Source organism: Bufo bufo, chromosome 8 (assembly GCF_905171765.1).
Source record: "Bufo bufo chromosome 8, aBufBuf1.1, whole genome shotgun sequence".
NCBI lineage: Eukaryota > Metazoa > Chordata > Amphibia > Anura > Bufonidae > Bufo > Bufo bufo.
The window spans coordinates 61,808,056-61,829,048 of record NC_053396.1 but is presented as its reverse complement, the minus strand read 5'-3'; the positions used below and the strand labels follow the sequence as shown (position 1 = coordinate 61,829,048).

Genomic DNA, 20,993 nt, shown 5'->3' with positions numbered 1-20,993 from the left:
GCAACACTGCCATTATTATATGACTTTTTTGTGTCACTCACCTTGCAGTTTTAATAAGACGTCAACTTTATTATATTGCTGAATACAACTGTGGTCAGATGTCACAGTCAAGTCAAGATTTTTACTGCATGTGCAGTGTGCCGCTCTACAAGGGGAGGCATGCAGGTCAGGAGAGGAGGATAGGAGAGGTGGTTATGGTGGCAAAGAGGGTTGTTATAGTTCTCACAGTAGCTAATTTTTGCAGATGCCGAATTAGACCTGATGAATGGAGCGTTCCGCTCCTGAAATCCGTTGTCCCATTAAACTGGTTTATGAGAACGTATCTACAGTGTTCACTTTGCTTCCACTTTTGTTGATCAGCTGTTTGAGGAAGTCACAGCCCTCTCCAGAGATCCATTAAACACTGTGGCCTCCTCGCAGCTTACCAATCAAAGAGCCATACATTTGATAGCGGCTGTGCTTGGTATTTTTGCTCAGCCCTATTCAGTTGAATGGGGCTGAGCTCCTCCTAGGCCATGTGACCAATGGTCTAGGACAGGGATCAGCAACCTTCGGCACTCCAGCTGTTGTGAAACCACAATTCCCAGCATGCTCCATTCATTTCTGTGAGAGTTTTGAGAAGAGCAGAGCAAGTATGCATGCTGGGAGTTGTAGTTTCACAACAGCTGGAGTGCCGGAGGTTGCTGACCCCTGGCCTAGGAAGAGGACTAAGCACAGAGCAACATGTTTTTTTTGTACAGCAGATCAGCATGGGTCCCAGGAGTAGGAACCCTGCTGATTTGATATTGATGACCTATCCTGATAGTCCATAAAAATGTAAATCCTGGAAAACCCTTTTAATATGTACACTCTCTTACTTTTGTTTCCTTAATCTTCACTGCAATCATTTGCTTTCTTCTTTGTATTATGTCCATAAGTTCATCACATTCCTCACTGAGCTTTGCCTCATGCATGCTGGTATTAACCTGTAGAAAAACAGTAAATATAAAGTTTTAGCATGGACAATAGCTACTTGTTACAAATGTGAAACCAATTTAACAGAAAAATAATGACATGTTTAATAAGTTAAGTGGATTAAAGGGAAAGAACCATGAACTGACAAGTTTAATTCCCCGTTAGTAGTGTGCAGCAGCTTTTCTGTCTAATCTACAGGGTGGGCCATTTATATGGATACACCTTAATAAAATGGGAATGGTTGGTGATATTAACTTCCTGTTTGTGGCACATTAGTATATGTGAGGGGGGAAACTTTTCAAGATGGGTGGTGACCATGGTGGCCATTTTGAAGTCGGCCATTTTGAATCCAACTTTTGTCTTTTCAATAGGAAGAGGGTCATGTGACACATCAAACTTATTGGGAATTTCACAAGAAAAACAATGGTGTGCTTAGTTTTAACGTAACTTTATTCTTTCATGAGTTTCTGACCACTTATAAAATGTGTTCAATGTGATGCCCATTGTGTTGGATTGTCAATGCAACCCTCTTCTCCCACTCTTCACACACTGATAGCAACACCACAGGAGAAATGCTACACAGGTAGCTCAGTAATATGTAGCACCAAGCACCAAACTACACTACACCCCCCCCCCCCCCGTCACTTATTAACCCCTTATTCACCCCTGATCACCCCAGATCACCCCATATAGACTCCCTGATCACCCCCCTGTCATTGATCACCCCCCGTCATTGATAACCCCCTGTAAGGCTCCATTCAGACATCCGTATGATTTTTACGGATCCACTGATACATGGATCGGATCCGCAAAACGCATACGGACATCTGAATGCAGCCTTACAGGGGGGTGATCAATGACGGGTGTGATCACCCCATATAGACTCCCTGATCACCCCCCTGTCATTGATCACCCCCCTGTAAGGCTGCATTCAGATGTCCGTATGATTTTTACAGATCCACTGATACATGGATCGGATCCGCAAAACGCATACGGACATCTGAATGCAGCCTTACAGGGGGGTGATCAATGACGGGGGTGATCACCCCATATAGTCTCCCTGATCACCCCCCTGTCATTGATCACCCCCCTGTAAGGCTGCATTCAGATGTCCGTATGATTTTTACGGATCCACTGATACATGGATCGGATCCGCAAAACGCATACGGACATCTGAATGCAGCCTTACAGGGGGGTGATCAATGACAGGGGGTGATCACCCCATATAGACTCCCTGATCACCCCCCTGTCATTGATCACCCCCCTGTAAGGCTGCATTCAGATGTCCATATGATTTTTACGGATCCACTGATACATGGATCGGATCCGCAAAACACATACGGACGTCTGAATGGAGCCTTACAGGGGGGTGATCAATGACAGGGGGTGATCACCCCATATAGACTCCCTGATCACCCCCCTGTCATTGATCCCCCCCCTGTCATTGATCACCCCCCTGTAAGGCTGCATTCAGATGTCCGTATGATTTTTACAGATCCACTGATACATGGATCGGACCCGCAAAACACATACGGACATCTGAATGGAGCCTTATAGGGGGGTGATCAATGACAGGGGGGTGATCACCCCATATAGACTCCCTGATCACCCCCCTGTCATTGATCACCCCCCTGTCATTGATCACCCCCCTGTCATTGATCACCCCCCTGTAAGGCTCCATTCAGACATTTTTTTGGCCCAAGTTAGCGGAAATATTTTTTTCTTTTCTTACAAAGTCTCATATTCCACTAACTTGTGTCAAAAAATAAAATCTCACATGAACTCACCATACACCTCACGGAATCCAAATGCGTAAAATTTTTTAGACATTTATATTCCAGACTTCTTCTCACGCTTTAGGGCCCCTAGAATGCCAGGGCAGTATAAATACCCCACATGTGACCCCATTTCGGAAAGAAGACAGACACCCCAAGGTATTCCGTGAGGGGCATATTGAGTCCATGAAAGATTGAAATTTTTGTCCCAAGTTAGCGGAAAGGGAGACTTTGTGAGAAAAAATAAATATCAATTTCCGCTAACTTGTGCCAAAAAAAAAAAATTTCTATCAACTCGCCATGCCCCTCATTGAATACCTTGGGGTGTCTTCTTTCCAAAATGGGGTCACATGTGGGGTATTTATACTGCCCTGGCATTCTAGGGGCCCTAAAGCGTGAGAAGAAGTCTGGGATCCAAATGTCTAAAAATGCCCTCATAAAAGGAATGTGGGCCCCTTTGCGCATCTAGGCTGCAAAAAAGTGTCACACATCTGGTATCGCCGTACTCAGGATAAGTTGGGCAATGTGTTTTGGGGTGTCATTTTACATATACCCATGCTTGGTGAGATAAATATCTTGGTCAAATGCCAGCTTTGTATAAAAAATGGGAAAAGTTGTCTTTTGCCGAGATATTTCTCTCACCCAGCATGAGTATATGTAAAAAGACACCCCAAAACACATTGCCCAACTTCTCCTGAATACGGAGATACCACATGTGTGACATTTTTTTGCAGCCTAGGTGGGCAAAGGGGCCCACATTCCAAAGAGCACCTTTCGGATTTCACAGGTCATTTACCTACTTACCACACATTAGGGCCCCTAGAATGCCAGGGCAGTATAACTACCCCACAAGTGACCCCATTTTGGAAAGAAGACACCCCAAGGTATTCCGTGAGGGGCATGGCGAGTTCCTAGAATTTTTTATATTTTGTCACAAGTTAGCGGAAAATGATGATTTTTTTTCCTTACAAAGTCTCATATTCCACTAACTTGTGACAAAAAATAAAAACTTCCATGAACTCACTATGCCCATCACGAAATACCTTGGGGTGTCTTCTTTCCAAAATGGGGTCACTTGTGGGGTAGTTATACTGCCCTGGAATTTTAGGGGCCGAATGCGTGAGAAGTGGTTTGAAATCAAAATCGGTAAAAAAAGGCCGGTGAAATCCGAAAGGTGCTCTTTGGAATGTGGGCCCCTTTGCCCACCTAGGCTGCAAAAAAGTGTCACACATCTGGTATCCCCGTACTCAGGAGAAGTTGGGCAATGTGTTTTGGGGTGTCTTTTTACATATACCCATGCTGGGTGAGAGAAATATCTTGGCAAAAGACAAATTTTCCAATTTTTTTATACAAAGTTGGCATTTGACCGAGATATTTATCTCACCCAGCATGGGTATATGTAAAATGACACCCCAAACCACATTGCCCAACTTCTCCTGAGTACGGGGATACCAGATGTGTGACACTTTTTTGCAGCCTAGGTGGGCAAAGGGGCCCACATTCCAAAGAGCACCTTTCGGATTTCACCAGCCATTTTTTACAGATTTTGATTTCAAACTACTTACCACACATTAGGGCCCCTAGAATCCCAGGGCAGTATAACTACCCCACAAGTGACCCCATTTTGGAAAGAAGAGACCCCAAGGTATTCGCTGATGGGCATAGTGAGTTCATGGAAGTTTTTATTTTTCGTCACAAGTTAGTGGAATATGAGACTTTGTAAGAAAAAAAAAAATAATAAATCATCATTTTCCGCTAACTTGTGACAAAAAAATAAAAAATTCTAGGAACTCGCCATGCCCCTCACGGAATACCTTGGGGTGTCTTCTTTCCAAAATGGGGTCACTTGTGGGGTAGTTATACTGCCCTGGCATTCTAGGGGCCCAAATGTGTGGGAAGTATTTTGAAATCAAAATGTGTAAAAAATGGCCGGTGAAATCCGAAAGGTGCTCTTTGGAATGTGGGCCCCTTTGCCCACCTAGGCTGCAAAAAAGTGTCACACATGTGGTATCTCCATACTCAGGAGAAGTTGGGCAATGTGTTTTGGGGTGTCATTTTACATATACTCATGCTGGGTGAGATAAATATCTTGGTCAAATGCCAACTTTGTATAAAAAAATTGGAAAAGTTGTCTTTTGCCAAGATATTTCTCTCACCCAGCATGGGTATATGTAAAATGACACCCCAAAACACATTGCCCAACTTCTCCTGAGTACGGAAATACCACATGTGTGACACTTTTTTGCAGCCTAGGTGGGCAAAGGGGCCCACATTCCAAAGAGCACTTTTTGGATTTCACCGGCCATTTTTTACAGATTTTGATTTCAAACTACTTACCACACATTTGGGCCCCTAGAATGCCAGGGCAGTATAACTACCCCACAAGTGACCCCATTTTGGAAAGAAGACACCCCAAGGTATTCGCTGATGGGCATAGTGAGTTCATGGAAGTTTTTATTTTTTGTCACAAGTTAGTGGAATATGAGACTTTGTAAGAAAAAAAAAAAAATGAAAAAAATCATCATTTTCCGCTAACTTGTGACAAAAAATAAAAAGTTCTATGAACTCACTATGATCATCAGCGAATATCTTAGGGTGTCTACTTTCTGAAATGGTGTCATTTGTGGGGTGTTTGTACTGTCTGGGCATTGTAGAACCTCAGGAAACATGACAGGTGCTCAGAAAGTCAGAGCTGCTTCAAAAAGCGGAAATTCACATTTTTGTACCATAGTTTGTAAACGCTATAAATTTTACCCAAACCATTTTTTTTTTACCCAAACTTTTTTTTATCAAAGACATGTAGAACAATAAATTTAGAGCAAAATTTATATATGGATGTCGTTTTTTTTGCAAAATTTTACAACTGAAAGTGAAAAATGTCATTTTTTTGCAAAAAAATTGTTAAATTTCGATTAATAACAAAAAAAAGTAAAAATGTCAGCAGCAATGAAATACCACCAAATAAAAGCTCTATTAGTGAGAAGAAAACGAGGTAAAATTCATTTGGGTGGTAAGTTGCATGACCGAGCAATAAACTGTTAAAGTAGTGTAGGTCAGAAGTGTAAAAAGTGGCCTGGTCATTAAGGGTGTTTAAGCTAAGGGGGCTGCGGTGGTTAAGGTAGAAATACACCCATCATTTTCTGGGGTTTTAAAAACAGACTATTGTTTTCCAAAAACAGTATTTTCCAGATCTGCAAGTGTTAAATTCAAGTTTAATATATACAGCTTTCATATTCTGTTAGCAAAAAAAGACTTTGTTGGCAATCTACAACATCTGTATTAGTCAGTGTGCAATTTAAGGTAGAAATACACCCATCATTTTCTGGGGTTTGAAAAACACACTCTTGACAAAAAACTATATTTTCAGGCCTTGCAGCATCAGCACGTGTGAAATTACAGGCTTATATACTGCTGTCAAATTCAGTTTTTAAACAAGCACTCATTTGGGGACAAAAAATTTAGTTGGCAGCCTTTGAGGCAGATGTCATTGTGAGATACACCCTTAATACATTTGGGTTACATTCAGAGATTTTAAATACCGCCATTTGGTGCACCAATATTGAATTCAGGCCTACAGAGGTTCAGGCCCTCTGAGATACTACCTCTACATACAGGGATTTGAATTAGGCATTTGAAATACAGTCATTTGAAATACAACCATTTTGTGCAAAGATATATTTACTTCAGGCCTACAGAGGTTCAGGCCCTGTGAGATACCACCTCTACATACAGGGGTTTGAATTAGGCATTTGAAATACAGCCATTTGAAATACAGCCATTTTGTGCAAAGATATATTTACTTCAGGCCTACAGACGTTCAGGCCCTGTGAGATACCACCTCTACAAACAGGGGTTTGAATTAGGCATTTGAAATACAGCCATTTGAAATACAGCCATTTTGTGCAAAGATATATTTACTTCAGGCCTACAAAGGTTCAGGCCCTCTGAGATACCACCTCTACATAGAGGGGTTTGATTCAGGCATTTGCAATACAGCCATTTTGGGCAAAGATATATTTACTGCAGGCCTACACTGGTTCAAGCCCTGTGAGATACTACCTCTACATAGAGCGGATTGAATTAGGCATTTGAAATACAGCCATTTGAAATACAGCCATTTTGTGCAAAGATATATTTACTGCAGGCCTACAGAGGTTCAGGTCCTCTGAGATACTACCTCTACATACAGGGGTTTGAATTAGGCATTTGAAATACAGCCATTTTGCGAAAAGATATATTTACTTCAGGCCTACACTGGTTCAGACCGTGTGAGATACCCCCCTACATACAGGGGTTTGAATCAGGCATTTGAAATACAGCCATTTTGTGCAAAGATATATTTACTTCAGGCCTACACTGGTTCAGACCGTGTGAGATACCCCCCTACATACAGGGGTTTGAATCAGGCATTTGAAATACAGCCATTTTGTGCAAAGATATATTTACCTCAGGCCCACACTGATTCAGGGCGTGTGTGATCCCCCCTATACATACAGGGGTTTGATTCAGCCATTTGAAATACAGCCATTTGAAATATAGCCATTTTGTGCAAAGAAATCATTAATTGAGGCCTAGTCTGGTTCAGGCCGTGTGAAATACAGCCTTTACATACTGTTGTTCTTTTCTACTATTAATTAAACACCCATTTAGGGCAAGATCCTAAATTCAAAAAATATCAGGAGATCGTCAAATAAGGGACGTGGCCCAGGTCGTGGTGCTGCTGGTGGAGCTCCTGTTGCAGGGAGAGGACGTGGTCGATCTGTGCCAGCTACACGCATAAGTGAAACCCCTTCCTCAGGTGCGAGTAGGCGACAAAACATGCAGCGGTATTTGGTCGGGCCTAATGCTGCTCTACGAATGGTGAGGCCTGAACAAGTACAGGCGATAGTAGATTGGGTTGCTGACAGTGGATCCAGTTCCTTCACATTGTCTCCCACCCAGTCTCCTGCTGAAAGACCACAGTTGGCACCTGCAGCCGATGTCCATCAGTCTTTCACCTCACCCCTTGCAAATCATCCAAGCAGTCCGAGCCCCAAGTCATGCAGCAATCTCTTCTGCTTTTTGATGACTCTGTTAGCAGGGTTTCCCAGGGCCATCCACCTAGCCCTGCCCCAGAAGTGGAAGAGATTGAGTGCACTGATGCCCAACCACTTATTTATCAAGATGAGTACATGGGAGGACCATCGCAGCACATCTCGGATGATGACGAAACACAGGTGCCAACTGCTGGGGCTTTCGAAAGTGTGCAGACCGACAAGGAAGTCAGGGGTGAAGACTGGGTGGAAGATGATGTGGAGGACGATGAGGTCCTCGACCCCACATGGAATCAAGGTCATGCGAGTGACCAGTGTAGTTCGGAGGAAGAGGCGGTGGTCGCACATAGCCACCAGCACAGCAGAAGAGGGAGCAGGGTGCAAAAGCGGAGCGGCCGTCCTCTAGACAGTACGTCTCCTACTGCCCACCGCAGCAAGGGGCCGAGCACACCAAAGCCAGCTCCAAGGAGTTCTCTGGCGTGGCAGTTTTTCAGACAATGTGCTGACGACAAGACACGAGTGGTTTGCACGCTGTGCAATCAGAGCCTGAAGCGAGGCATAAACGTTCTCAACCTGAGCACAACCTGCATGACAAGGCATTTAAGTGCAAAGCACGAGCTGCAGTGGAGTAGACTAGCCGCCAATACTTTTCAAGGTGAGCCATCCCTTCCCTTCACAACCAAGTAGGGGACAAAATCAGGTGTGCACTGCGCAATGCCATCTGTGGCAAGGTGCACCTGACTACGGATACGTGGACCAGTAAGCACGGTCAGGGCCGTTATATCTCCATAACAGCACACTGGGTAAATGCAGTGGCGACTGGGCCTGAGGCGGATAGCAGTTTGGCACATGTCCTTCCACCACCGAGGATTGCAGGGCACTTCAGTTTGCCTCCTGTTGCTTCCTCCTCCTACTCTGCTCCCTCATCCTGTCAGCGTAACACCTTCACCACCAACTTCAGCACAGCCAGGGGTAAACGACAGAAGGCAGTTTTAAAACTTATCTGCTTGGGGGACAAACCCCACACCGCGCAGGAGCTGTGGACGGGCCTTGAACAACAGACCGATGAGTGGTTTGTGCCAGTCAGCTTCAAGCCCGGCCTGGTGGTGTGCGATAATGGGCGAAATCTCGTAGCAGCTTTGGGACTAGCCGGTTTGACGCACATCCCTTGCCTGGCGCATGTGCTGAATTTGGTCGTGCAATTCCTTAAAAATTACCCAGACATGTCAGAGCTGCTGCATAAAGTGCAGGCCGTCTGTGAGCGTTTTCGGCGTTCTCACCCTGCTGCTGCTCGCCTGTCAGCGCAGCAGCGTAACTTCGGCCTTCCCGCTCACCACCTCATATGTGACGTGCCCACAAGGTGGAACTCCACCTGCACATGCTGACCAGACTGTGCAAGCAGCAGCAGGCGATAGTGGAGTTTCAGCTGCAGCACACATGGGTGAGTCGCTCTGCGGAACAGCACCACTTCACCACCAACGACTGGGCCTCCATGCGAGACCTGTGTTCCTTGTTGCGCTGTTTCGAGTACTCCACCAACATTGCCAGTGCCGATAACGCTGTTCTCAGCGTTACTATCTCACTTCTATGCCTCCTTGAAAAAACGCTCCTGGTGATGATGGAAGAGGATGTGGCACAGGAGGAGGAGGAAGAGGGATCATTTCATAGGGTTTCCCAAGTGGCTCCAAGGGTGGGTTCCTGCACCCACAAACCCAAGGTACACAATTGTCCAGCCAGGCCATAGTTCTGGAGGATGAGGAGGTGGAGGATGAGGAGGAGGAGATGGAGGAGGAGGAACCATGTTCACAGCAGGGTGGCACCCAGATCAGCTCATGGCCATCAGTGGTGCGTGGATGGCGGGGATACAGAGGACACAGATGATACACCTCCCACAGAGGACAGCTTTTCGTTGCCTCTGGGCAGCCTGGCACACATGAGTGATTACATGCTGCAGTGTCTCCGCAACGACCACCGAGTTGCCCACATTCTAACTTGTGCTGATTACTGGGTAGCCACGCTGCTGGATCCCCGTTACAAGGACAACATACCGTCCTTAATTCCGTCACTGGAGTGCGATCGTAAGATGCGTGAGTACAAGTGCACGCTGGTAGACACGCTGCTGGTGGCATTCCCACCTGACAGCGGGGGCACAGTGGAAGCACAAGGCGAAGGCAGAGGACGAGGAAGAGGTCGCCAACGCAGCTGGGGCACCGCCAGAACCTCAGAAGGCAGGGTTAGCATGGCCGAAATGTGGAAAAGCTTTGTCAGCACGCCACAACAACCAGCACCACCAAGCTGATATGGAACGTCTTAGCAGGAGGCAGCATTTCACCAACATGGTGGAGCAGTATGTGTGCACACGCCTACACGTACTGAATGACGGGTCTGCCCCCTTCAACTTCTGGGTCTCCAAATTGGGCACATGGCCTGAGCTTGCCCTTTACGCCTTGAAGGCGCTGGCTTGCCCTTCAGCCAGTGTGTTATCTGAACGAGTGTTTAGCACGGCAGGGGGCGTCAAAGACAAGCGCAGCCGCCTGTCAACAGCCAATGTGGACAAGCTCACGTTCATTAAAATGAACCATGCATGGATCCCACAGGACTTGTCCGTACCTTGTGCAGAATAGACATGTATACTGGCACTAAGCAGCCATTGTTATACTGCAGCGCAATTGCTCATGTTTGTATTTTGGATATTTCACACTCTTTTGAAGTGTACCTTAATTTTACAAAATTAAATTAAAACCAAAAACCTGTATTGGCTATCTCGTCCTCCTCCACCGCCGCTTCCACCTACTCCGCTACGTCCACCGCCTCATCAAACTCCTACTCCATATGGAACTCCACCTCATAAATCCATATTTATTTATTTTTTTTGTACGTGTTTTATTTTATATCATTTCACTACTTTGTCATTTACATTTTCGGGTGAAATTCACCAATTTTTGGGTGTATAGTACCACTGCTATACCTAGTAGGCCGGTTAACAAAAAAAATATATTTGTCAGTTACATTTGCAGTTGAAATTCAACAATTTTGGGGTGTGAAGTACCACTGCTAGGCCTAGTAGACAGGTTAAACAATAAAAAAAATTGGTCTCTTATATTTTATGGTGGAAATCACAAATTTTTGGTGTGATGTACCACTGCTCTACCTAGTAGGCCGGTTAAAAAAATAAAATAAAATTATCATTAACATTTTCGGGTGAAATTCACCAATTTTTGGGTGTATAGTACCACTGCTATACCTAGTATGACGGTTAAAAAAAAAAAAAATTGTCATTAACATTTTCGGGTGAAATTCACCAATTTTTGGGTGTATAGTACCACTGCTATACCTAGTATGACAGTTAACAAAAAATATATATTTGTCAGTTACATTTTCAGTTGAAATTCAACAATTTTGGGGTGTGAAGTACCACTGCTATACCTAGTAGACGGGTTAAACAATAAAAAGAATTGTCAGTTAAATTTTCTGCTGAAATTCCGCTTTTTTTGGTGTGATGTACCACTGTTATACCTATTAGACCGGTACAAAAAAAACAAAAAACATTTGTCAGTTACATTTTAGGGTCAAATTCACAAATTTTTGGGTGTAATACCTAGTTTGACAGCTTAATAAATTTCAATAATTTTTATTTTACTTATTTCGGGTGACAATAAACAATTGTTTTCTGTTATAGACCCCTGCTCTACCAAGTAGACAGGTTAATTAATTTCTGTAATTTTTCTGTTACATTCTTGCGTTGACATTATACAATTTTAGACGTGAATAAAACCCTGCTCTGCATAGGTGACAGGGAATAAAATTTCTGAAATGTTTCTTTAATTGATGCGCGCCACCTCCTTTGATTCAATGCTTAAACTTAAACAAGTTGTACCACATTTAAGCTTCAATACTTTGTCCCACATTTCCGCTATACTCTTTTGGCCAACATTTGCGCCTCAATAGCTTTTCCCACAATTCCGCTTGACTCTTTTGGCTCACATTTGGGGTTCTGTAATTTGTCCCACATTTGCGCCTCAATAACTTTTCCCACAATTCTTCTTGATCCCAAATTTTTTAAATAAATTTATCTCCCTTAAATTTGGTCTCTTTTTCTCACACTCTCTCTCCGTCCTGGAACCCTGATTCCCCGCCACCTGTAATCACCATGGTAGGCGCATAAAAGAACATCGAAAGTTGATAGAGCAGATATCAAATTGGATCGTGAACATCACGGGGACATGCGACATGGTGGGTGGGGCAGTAAGTATGCACACGCCTACACAAACTAACTGACAGGGGTCAGCCCCTGCAACTTCTGGGTCTCCAAATTGGGCACATGGCCTGAGCTTGCCCTTTACGCCTTGGAGGTGCTGGCCTGCACTGCAGCCGGTGTATTGTCTGAACGTGTGTTTAGCACGACTGGAGGGTTATATTTCCCAATGTTTTGGGGTGTACCCTAATTTAAAAAAATGAAAATAAATTTAAAACAAAAAAGCAGTGTAGGCTTCCTCCTCCTCCTCCACCGCCACATCCACCGCCTCCTCAACCTCCTTCTCCATATGGACCTGGTCCTCCTAGATCAAGATTATTATTTTTTATTTTTACCTATTTTATGTTATTTTAACCACCTCAGCCCCCATGGCTTAAACACCCTGAAAGACCAGGCCACTTTTTACACTTCTGACCTACACTACTTTCACCGTTTATTGCTCGGTCATGCAACTTACCACCCAAATGAATTTTACCTCGTTTTCTTCTCACTAATAGAGCTTTCATTTGGTGGTATTTCATTGCTGCTGACATTTTTACTTTTTTTTGTTATTAATCGAAATGTAACAATTTTTTTGCAAAAAAATGACATTTTTCACTTTCAGTTGTAAAATTTTGCAAAAAAAACGACATCCATATATAAATTTTGCTCTAAATTTATTGTTCTACATGTCTTTGATAAAAAAAAATGTTTGGGTAAAAAAAAAATGGTTTGGGTAAAATTTATAGCGTTTACAAACTATGGTACAAAAATGTGAATTTCCGCTTTTTGAAGCAGCTCTGACTTTCTGAGCACCTGTCATGTTTCCTGAGGTTCTACAATGCCCAGACAGTACAAACACCCCACAAATGACCCCATTTCAGAATGTAGACACCCTAAGGTATTCGCTGATGGGCATAGTGAGTTCATAGAACTTTTTATTTTTTGTCACAAGTTTTTTTTTCTTACAAAGTCTCATATTCCACTAACTTGTGACAAAAAATAAAAAGTTCTATGAACTCACTATGCCCATCACGAAATACCTTGGGGTCTCTTCTTTCCAAAATGGGGTCACTTGTGGGGTAGTTATACTGCCCTGGCATTCTAGGGGCCCAAATGTGTGGTAAGGAGTTTGAAATCAAATTCTGTAATAAATGGCCGGTGAAATCCGAAAGGTGCTCTTTGGAATGTGGGCCCCTTTGCCCACCTAGGCTGCAAAAAAGTGTCACACATCTGGTATCTCCGTATTCAGGAGAAGTTGGGGAATGTGTTTTGGGGTGTCATTTTACATATACCCATGCTGGGTGAGATAAACATCTTGGTCAAATGCCAACTTTGTATAAAAAAATGGGAAAAGTTGTCTTTTGCCAAGATATTTCTCTCACCCAGCATGGGTATATGTAAAATGACACCCCAAAACACATTGCCCAACTTCTCCTGAATACAGAGATACCAGATGTGTGACCCTTTTTTGCAGCCTAGGTGGGCAAAGGGGCCCACATTCCAAAGAGCACCTTTCGGATTTCACTGGTCATTTTTTACAGAATTTGATTTCAAACTCCTTACCACACATTTGGGCCCCTAGAATGCCAGGACAGTCTAACTACCCCACAAGTGACCCCATTTTGGAAAGAAGACGCCCCAAGGTATTCGCTGATGGGCATAGTGAGTTCATGGAAGTTTTTATTTTTTGTCACAAGTTAGTGGAATATGAGACTTTGTATGAAAAAAAAAAAAAAATCATCATTTTCCACTAACTTGTGACAAAAAAAAAAAATTCTAGGAACTTGCCATGCCCCTCACGGAATACCTTAGGGTGTCTTCTTTCCAAAATAGGGTCACTTGTGGGGTAGTTATACTGCCCTGGCATTTTCCAGGGGCCCTAATGTGTGGTAAGTAGGTAAATGACCTGTGAAATCCGAAAGGTGCTCTTTGGAATGTGGGCCTCTTTGCCCACCTAGGCTGCAAAAAAGTGTCACACATGTGGTATCTCCGTATTCAGGAGAAGTTGGGGAATGGGTTTTGGGGTGTCATTTTACATATACCCATGCTGGGTGAGAGAAATATCTTGGCAAAAGACAACATTTCCCATTTTTTTTATACAAAGTTGGCATTTGACCAAGATATTTATCTCACCCAGCATGGGTATATGTAAAATGACACCCCAAAACACATTCCCCAACTTCTCCTGAATACGGAGATACCAGATGTGTGACACTTTTTTGCAGCCTAGGTGGGCAAAGGTGCCCAAATTCCTTTTAGGAGGGCATTTTTAGACATTTGGATACCAGACTTCTTCTCACGCTTTGGGGCCCCTAAAATGCCAGGGCAGTATAAATATCCCACATGTGACCCCATTTTGGAAAGAAGACACCCCAAGGTATTCAATGAGGGGCATGGCGAGTTCATGGAAAAAAAAAATTTTTGCCACAAGTTAGCGGAAATTGATTTTTTTGATTTTTTTCTCACAAAGTCTCCCTTTCCGCTAACTTGGGACAAAAATTTCAATCTTTCATGGACTCAATATGCCCCTCAGCGAATACCTTGGGGTGTCTTCTTTCCAAAATGGTGTTATTTGTGGGGTGTTTGTACTGCCCTGGCATTTGAGGGTCTCCGCAATCATTACATGTATGGCCAGCATTAGGAGTTTCTGCTATTCTCCTTATATTGAGCATACGGGTAATGAGATTTTTTTTTTCCGTTCAGCCTCTGGGCTGAAAGAAAAAAATGAACGGCACAGATTTCTTCATTCGCATCGATCAATGTGGATGAAAAAATCTCTGCCAAAAAAAAAAAGGAGGGGAAAGGCGTCTGCCAGGACATAGGAGCTCCGCCCAACATCCATACCCACTTAGCTCGTATGCCCTGGCAAACCAGATTTCTCCATTCACATCAATCTATGTGGATGAATAAATCATTGCCGGGATTATTTTATTTTTTTTTTATATACAAAGTGTTTGCCAAAGCATAGGAACACCGCCACCTCCTCAGCTCATATGCCTCGGCAAACGTATCTTTTACTGCAGAGGAGAAATCTCGTCTTGCAGCGCCGCATACACCGACTTGCGTGTAATCTGACAGCAGCGCAATGCTTCTGTCAGAATGCACATCAGTGCTGCAGCTAGTCGATCGGTTGGTCCACCTGGAAGGTAAAAAAACAAAAAAAAAAAGAAAAAAACAGGCCGCAACACAATAATTTTATTAACTTTGGAAGAGAACATATAAACTTTAACTTTTTGAACTGAACATTAACCTTTTTGCTTACTGGTGTTTTTTTTTTTTTTTTACCCTTATAGAACAAACCTCTCCTTCCCCATGGGTCAATGTGCAAAGCGCAAATCGCCCAAAGATGTGGCGAAGTACGTTATGCACTTTGTCCCATGTGAAAGGAGACGTTTGCAGCAGCTGTGAGTGAATGGGCCCTAATAGCCCTGTGTGCCTGTCCTGGTGAGATGTGATCCCTATGCTAGGTGTACCTGTGTGTGGTACTTCCGGAAACACTCTCCTAAGCATAGGGCAGGGTGGTCAGGGCAGTCAGGACAGAAATAGCGGGTGTCACGCCTTATTCCACTCCTGCTACAGACACGACATCTTTTTCGGGGTGACGGTTGGGTTGAGGTTCCAGCAACGACATTGGGGAAATGTCGCTCGTGTAGACGGCTAACTACACTGGTGGATGGGGCCACGGAACCTTCTGGATACAGGAGGTTCTCGATGATCTCTTCCTGGAATTTGAGGAAGGATCGTGTTCTCCCAGCCTTACTGTAGAGAACAAAACTATTATACAGAGCCAATTGAATCAAATATACAGACACCTTCTTATACCAGCGTCTGGTTCTGCGGGAAACTAAATACGGAGACAACATCTGGTCATTGAAGTCCACCCCTCCCATGAGCAAATTATAGTCGTGGACTGAGAGGGGCTTTTCAATGACACGGGTTGCTCGCTCAATTTGGATTGTCGTGTCTGCGTGAATGGAGGAGAGCATGTAAACGTCACGCTTGTCTCTCCATTTCACCGCGAGCAGTTCTTCGTTACACAAGGCAGCCCTCTCCCCCCTTGCAAGACGGGTGGTAACGAGCCGTTGGGGGAAGCCCACGCGACTAGGTCGCACGGTGCCACAGGCGCAAATCTGTTCTAGAAACAAATGCCTAAAGAGGGCCACACTTGTGTAGAAATTGTCCACATAAAGATGGTACCCCTTGCCGAATAAGGGTGACACCAAGTCCCACTGCTCCCCAGGTAGTCAGGGCAACCGACCGGCTCTAGGGTCTGATCTTTTCCCTCATAGACACGAAATTTGTGGGTATAGCCTGTGGCCCTTTCACAGAGCTTATACAATTTGACCCCATACCGGGCACGCTTGCTTGGGATGTATTGTTTGAAGCCAAGGCACCCGGTATAATGTATTAGGGACTCGTCTATGCAGATGTTTTGCTCGGGGGTATACAAATCTGCAAATTTCTGGTCGAAATGGTCTATGAGGGGCCGAATTTTTTGGAGCCGGTAAAAAGCTGGGTGGCCTCTGGGACGGGAGATGGTGTTGTCGCTAAAATGCAGAAAACGCAGGATGGTCTCAAATCGTGTCCTGGACATAGCAGCAGAGAACATGGGCATGTGATGAATTGGGTTCGTGGACCAATATGACCGCAATTCATGCTTTTTAGTTAGACCCATGTTGAGGAGAAGGCCCAGAAAAATTTTAATTTCGGAAACTTGGACTGGTTTCCACCGGAAAGGCTGGGCATAAAAGCTTCCCGGGTTTGCGGTTATAAATTGTGTGGCATACCGGTTTGTCTCTGCCACGACTAAGTCCAAGAGCTCCGCAGTCAAGAACAGCTCAAAAAATCCCAGGGCCGAACCGATATGAGCCGTCTCAACCCGAACTCCAGACTGGGCGGTGAAAGGGGGAACTACAGGTGCGGCTGAAGTTGGTGACTGCCAATCAGGGTTTGCCAGCACCTCAGGGACTCTAGGGGCTCTACGGGCCTGTCTGTGCGGTGGCTGCGACGGGGTAACTACTGCACGTGCCACCGTACCAGCTTCAACTGCCCTTCTGGTGCTCGCTACTTCACCATGTTGTACGGCAGTGCTGGTACTAGGTCCAGGAAGGGCTGCGCTGCTGGTGTATGCCTCACCACGTGATCCGGCAGCGACAGCCCCACTCTGCTGCTCTTGAAGCGGATCCTGCGTAACCTGTGGTCTAGCGACACGAGGCCGGGTACGCCTGGTGCTATCAGGGACCTCAGCCTCCTCGTCCGAACTTTGGGTCAGAGAGCCACTGCTTTCCACAGGTTCATATTCTGACCCGCTAGATTCGTCAGATGAGGGTTCCCACTCCTCATCCGACTGGGTCAGAATCCTGTAGGCCTCTTCAGAAGAATACCCCCTGTTTGACATTTTGAACTACTAAATTTAGGGGTATTCCCTGAGACTACCCAAGAAAAAAAGCAAGCCTGTCTTACAAAGGGGAGGCTAGCGAAGTACCGGAGGCCGCTGCGGTTGATAAAAAATATCAAAACTGATTTTTTTATCACCGCAGTGCGTGTAAAGTGAATGTGCAGTGATCAAAAAATGTATATTTTTTGTCACTGCGGCGGGGCGGGCGTGGGTGAACGCACGTTTGGGCGACCGATCAGGCCTGATCGGGCAAACACTGCGTTTTGGGTGGAGGGCGAGCTAAGGTGACACTAATACAATTATAGATCTGACCGTGATCAGTTTTGATCACTTACAGATACTATAAAAGTACAAATGCTGATTAGCGATACGCTAAACAGCGAATAAGTGACTGCGGTGCGGTGGGGTGGGCGCTAACTCACGCTAAACTACCTAACCAAGGGGCCTAAACTATCCCTAAAACCTAACAGTCAATACCAGTGAAAAAAAAAAAGTGACAGTTTACACTGATCACTTTTTTTCCTTTCACTAGTGATTGACAGGGGCGATCAAAGGGGTGATCAAAGGGTTAATTGGGGTGCAGGGGGGTGATCTGGGGCTAAGTGTAGTGTTTGGTGCTACTCACAGTTCAGTCTGCTCCTCTGCTGGATCCAACCGACGAAAAGGACCAGCAGAGGAGCAGACAAGCCATATAACAGATCATATTTACTAATATGATCTGTTATATGGCTTGTGATTGGATTTTTTGAAAATCGCCAGCCTGCCAGCCAATGATCGTTGCTGGCAGGCTGGTGACGAAATTGTTCTTTAACTTTTGCCGGCCCGCGATGCGCATGCGCGGGCCGGCTTTGACCGAAATCTCGCGTCTCGCGAGATGACGCACGGATGCGTCCAGGAGGAATCAATCAACCACCTTCCGGATGCATCCGTGCGTTAGGCGGTCGGGAGGTGGTTAAGTCATTTCCCTATCCACATTTGTTTGCAGAGCACTTGCCATGCTCTTAACCACATTTTGACGCCATTTGCAGCCCTCTAGCCCTTTCCATTACATTTTTACAGCCATTTTAGTGCTCAAAAGTTCGGGTCAAGTTCAGGTCCCGAACTCGAACTTTTTTCTGAAGTTCGGCCGAACCCGTCGAACCCGAACATCCAGGTGTCCGCTCAACTCTAACTATGTGCTGGCACACAGTACAGTGTTTGCCCAAGTGATTATTTACAGGCACATTCAAAATAGCCTCCACTCAACAGCCACACAGCAAGATGCTTTGTTGCTGGAAATATATTCAATGTAGGTCTGTCACGGTGGATTAACATTTTCTAATTGCGTACTACATAAAAAAACACATAAGATCATGCTAAACATTTGTTTCAGAAAAGCTCACTTTTATAATTGTCTTCTTTATATGAATATCTGGTTTCCTTCTGTTATATTGAGAGTGTTCTTCAAAGACCAGTGTTGGTTAAGGTAAAGTAAGAGAACAGAAGAAAAAAATGGCAATTGAAAAGAGCACAAATAAATAATAGCTACAAAACTCATTTATATTGGTGAACTGAAATCAGTAATTAGAACTATGACACAGTGGGGATAACTGATAATACTGCTAGGGGTTTGTTATAAGACACTTAATATGACAGTCCACAGAAAATCTACTACTAAGGAAAATAGATGAGGCGGCAAATCCTAATGAGGTCATTATTATGGGGGACTTCAACTATTTAGATAAAGATAAGGAAGCCTGTTGATCTCGTAAAGGAACTAAAGACCATTACCTTTCTCAACTGTTTCAGAATTCTACTAGAGGGACGGCCATACTGGACTTAGTACTAACGAATAGATCTGATAGAACAGATGTGCAGGTTGGGGGACACCTGGGAAATAGTGACCATAAAGTAATATCCTTCCAATTATCATTCAAAAGAGTGTTTTGTCAGGGAGGCACAAAAACACTGAACTTCAGGAGAGCTAAATTTGATCAGTTTAAAGAGGCCATAACCCTGATTAACTGGGACAATGTCTTCAAAAATAAAAATACAGACAAAAAAAAGTATCCCAAATTTTTCAGAGGCACATACTAAGGGCTCATGCACACAAACGTATTTTCTTTCTGTGTCCGTTCCATTTATTTGCGGCCCATATGTGGAATCATTCATTTCAATGGATCCGCAAAAATGGAAGTTACTCCGTTTGCATTCCATTTCTGTATGTCCATTCTGCAATAAAATAGAACATGTCCTATTATTGTCTGCATTATGGACAAGGATACTACTGTTCTATTAGCGGCCAGTTGTTCCGTTCCGCAAAATACAGAATGCACATGGACGTCATCTGTATTTTTTGTGGATCCGTGTTTTGCGGACCACAAAATGTATACGATCGTGTGCATGAGCCCTAAGGATGAGCAAACTGATTTATAACAAACCAGGTTATCAAATTCACAAAAACTCATCCATCAAACGAATCCAAAGCTTTTGTGAATTGTTTCAGATGACTTGCATAAAACAGTACGCATTGCCATTTTACTGTGAATAGCGAAAACATGAGGAACAAAGATGATCACATAACACTGGGATATGGCAATTAGAGATGTCTCGAACATAAAAATTTCCGTTCGCGAACGGAGAACGCGAATTTTCGCAAATGTTTGCGAATGGGCGAACCGCCATAGACTTCAATAGGCAGGCGAATTTTAAAACCCACAGGGACTCTTTCTGGCCACAATAGTGATGGAAAAGTTGTTTCAAGGGGACTAACACCTAGACTGTGGCATGCCGGAGGCGGATCCATGGCAAAACTCCCATGGAAAATTACGTAGTTGACGCAGAGTCGGGTTTTAATTCATAAAGGGCATAAATCACCTAACATTCCTAAATTGTTTGGAATAACGTGCTTTAAAACATCAGGTATGATGTTGTATCGATCAGGTAGTGTAAGGGTTACGCCCACTTCACAGTGACAGACCAAACTATGACAGACCAAACTCCCTGTTTAACGCACCACAAACAACCGCAAACAGTCCATTTGCACAACCGCAAACTCCCCATTTGCACAAGGTTGGATACCAAGCTAGCCATGTGCCGTTCCTTGTCCTCACTGATGTCATTGAAGGTCTCTTCCTCCACCCAGCCACGTACAACACCAAGGGTCCCCGAAAGGTGACAACAAGCCTGCTGTGTTTGGTCTTCCACCTCCTCAAAGCCACCTTCCTCCTCTGACTCCTCTTCTTCAGATTCCTCTCTCTGCGTTGCCTCTCTCTGCGTTATTATAAGGTGTGTTAAGTAGTACTATTCCTATCAGTTTAATCCCTGTTACATCCCCTATCAGGGGACGTGTATGGAATAGATTTTTGGAAACGGGAGACGGAAAAAGATGCTTGGTCGGTCCTCCTACTTCCAATTTGGGGCACTGCGCATGCAATCTACTGTGCCACCAGATAGGAGTGGTGTGTTAAGTAGTACCATTCCTATCAGTTTAATCCCTGTTACGTCCACTATTATTATTATTATTATTATTATGTGTGTTAAGTAGTACTATTCCTATCAGTTTAATCCCTGTTACGTCCCCTATCAGGTTTTTGAATATTTACCTACAACCACAA

General features: G+C 44.2%; 1 protein-coding gene across 1 annotated transcript in view; it reads right to left on the bottom strand.

Annotated features, from left to right (window-relative positions):
- Nucleotides 1–836: 836 nt before the first annotated feature.
- The window catches only part of LOC120978051 (probable E3 ubiquitin-protein ligase MID2), a 229,199-nt gene continuing 209,042 nt past the window's right edge, over nt 837–20,993 (bottom strand). The window contains exon 3 of the mRNA XM_040406289.1: nt 837–965. Coding sequence (XP_040262223.1) covers nt 837–965 — 129 coding nt within the window. The remainder of the gene's footprint in view (nt 966–20,993) is intronic.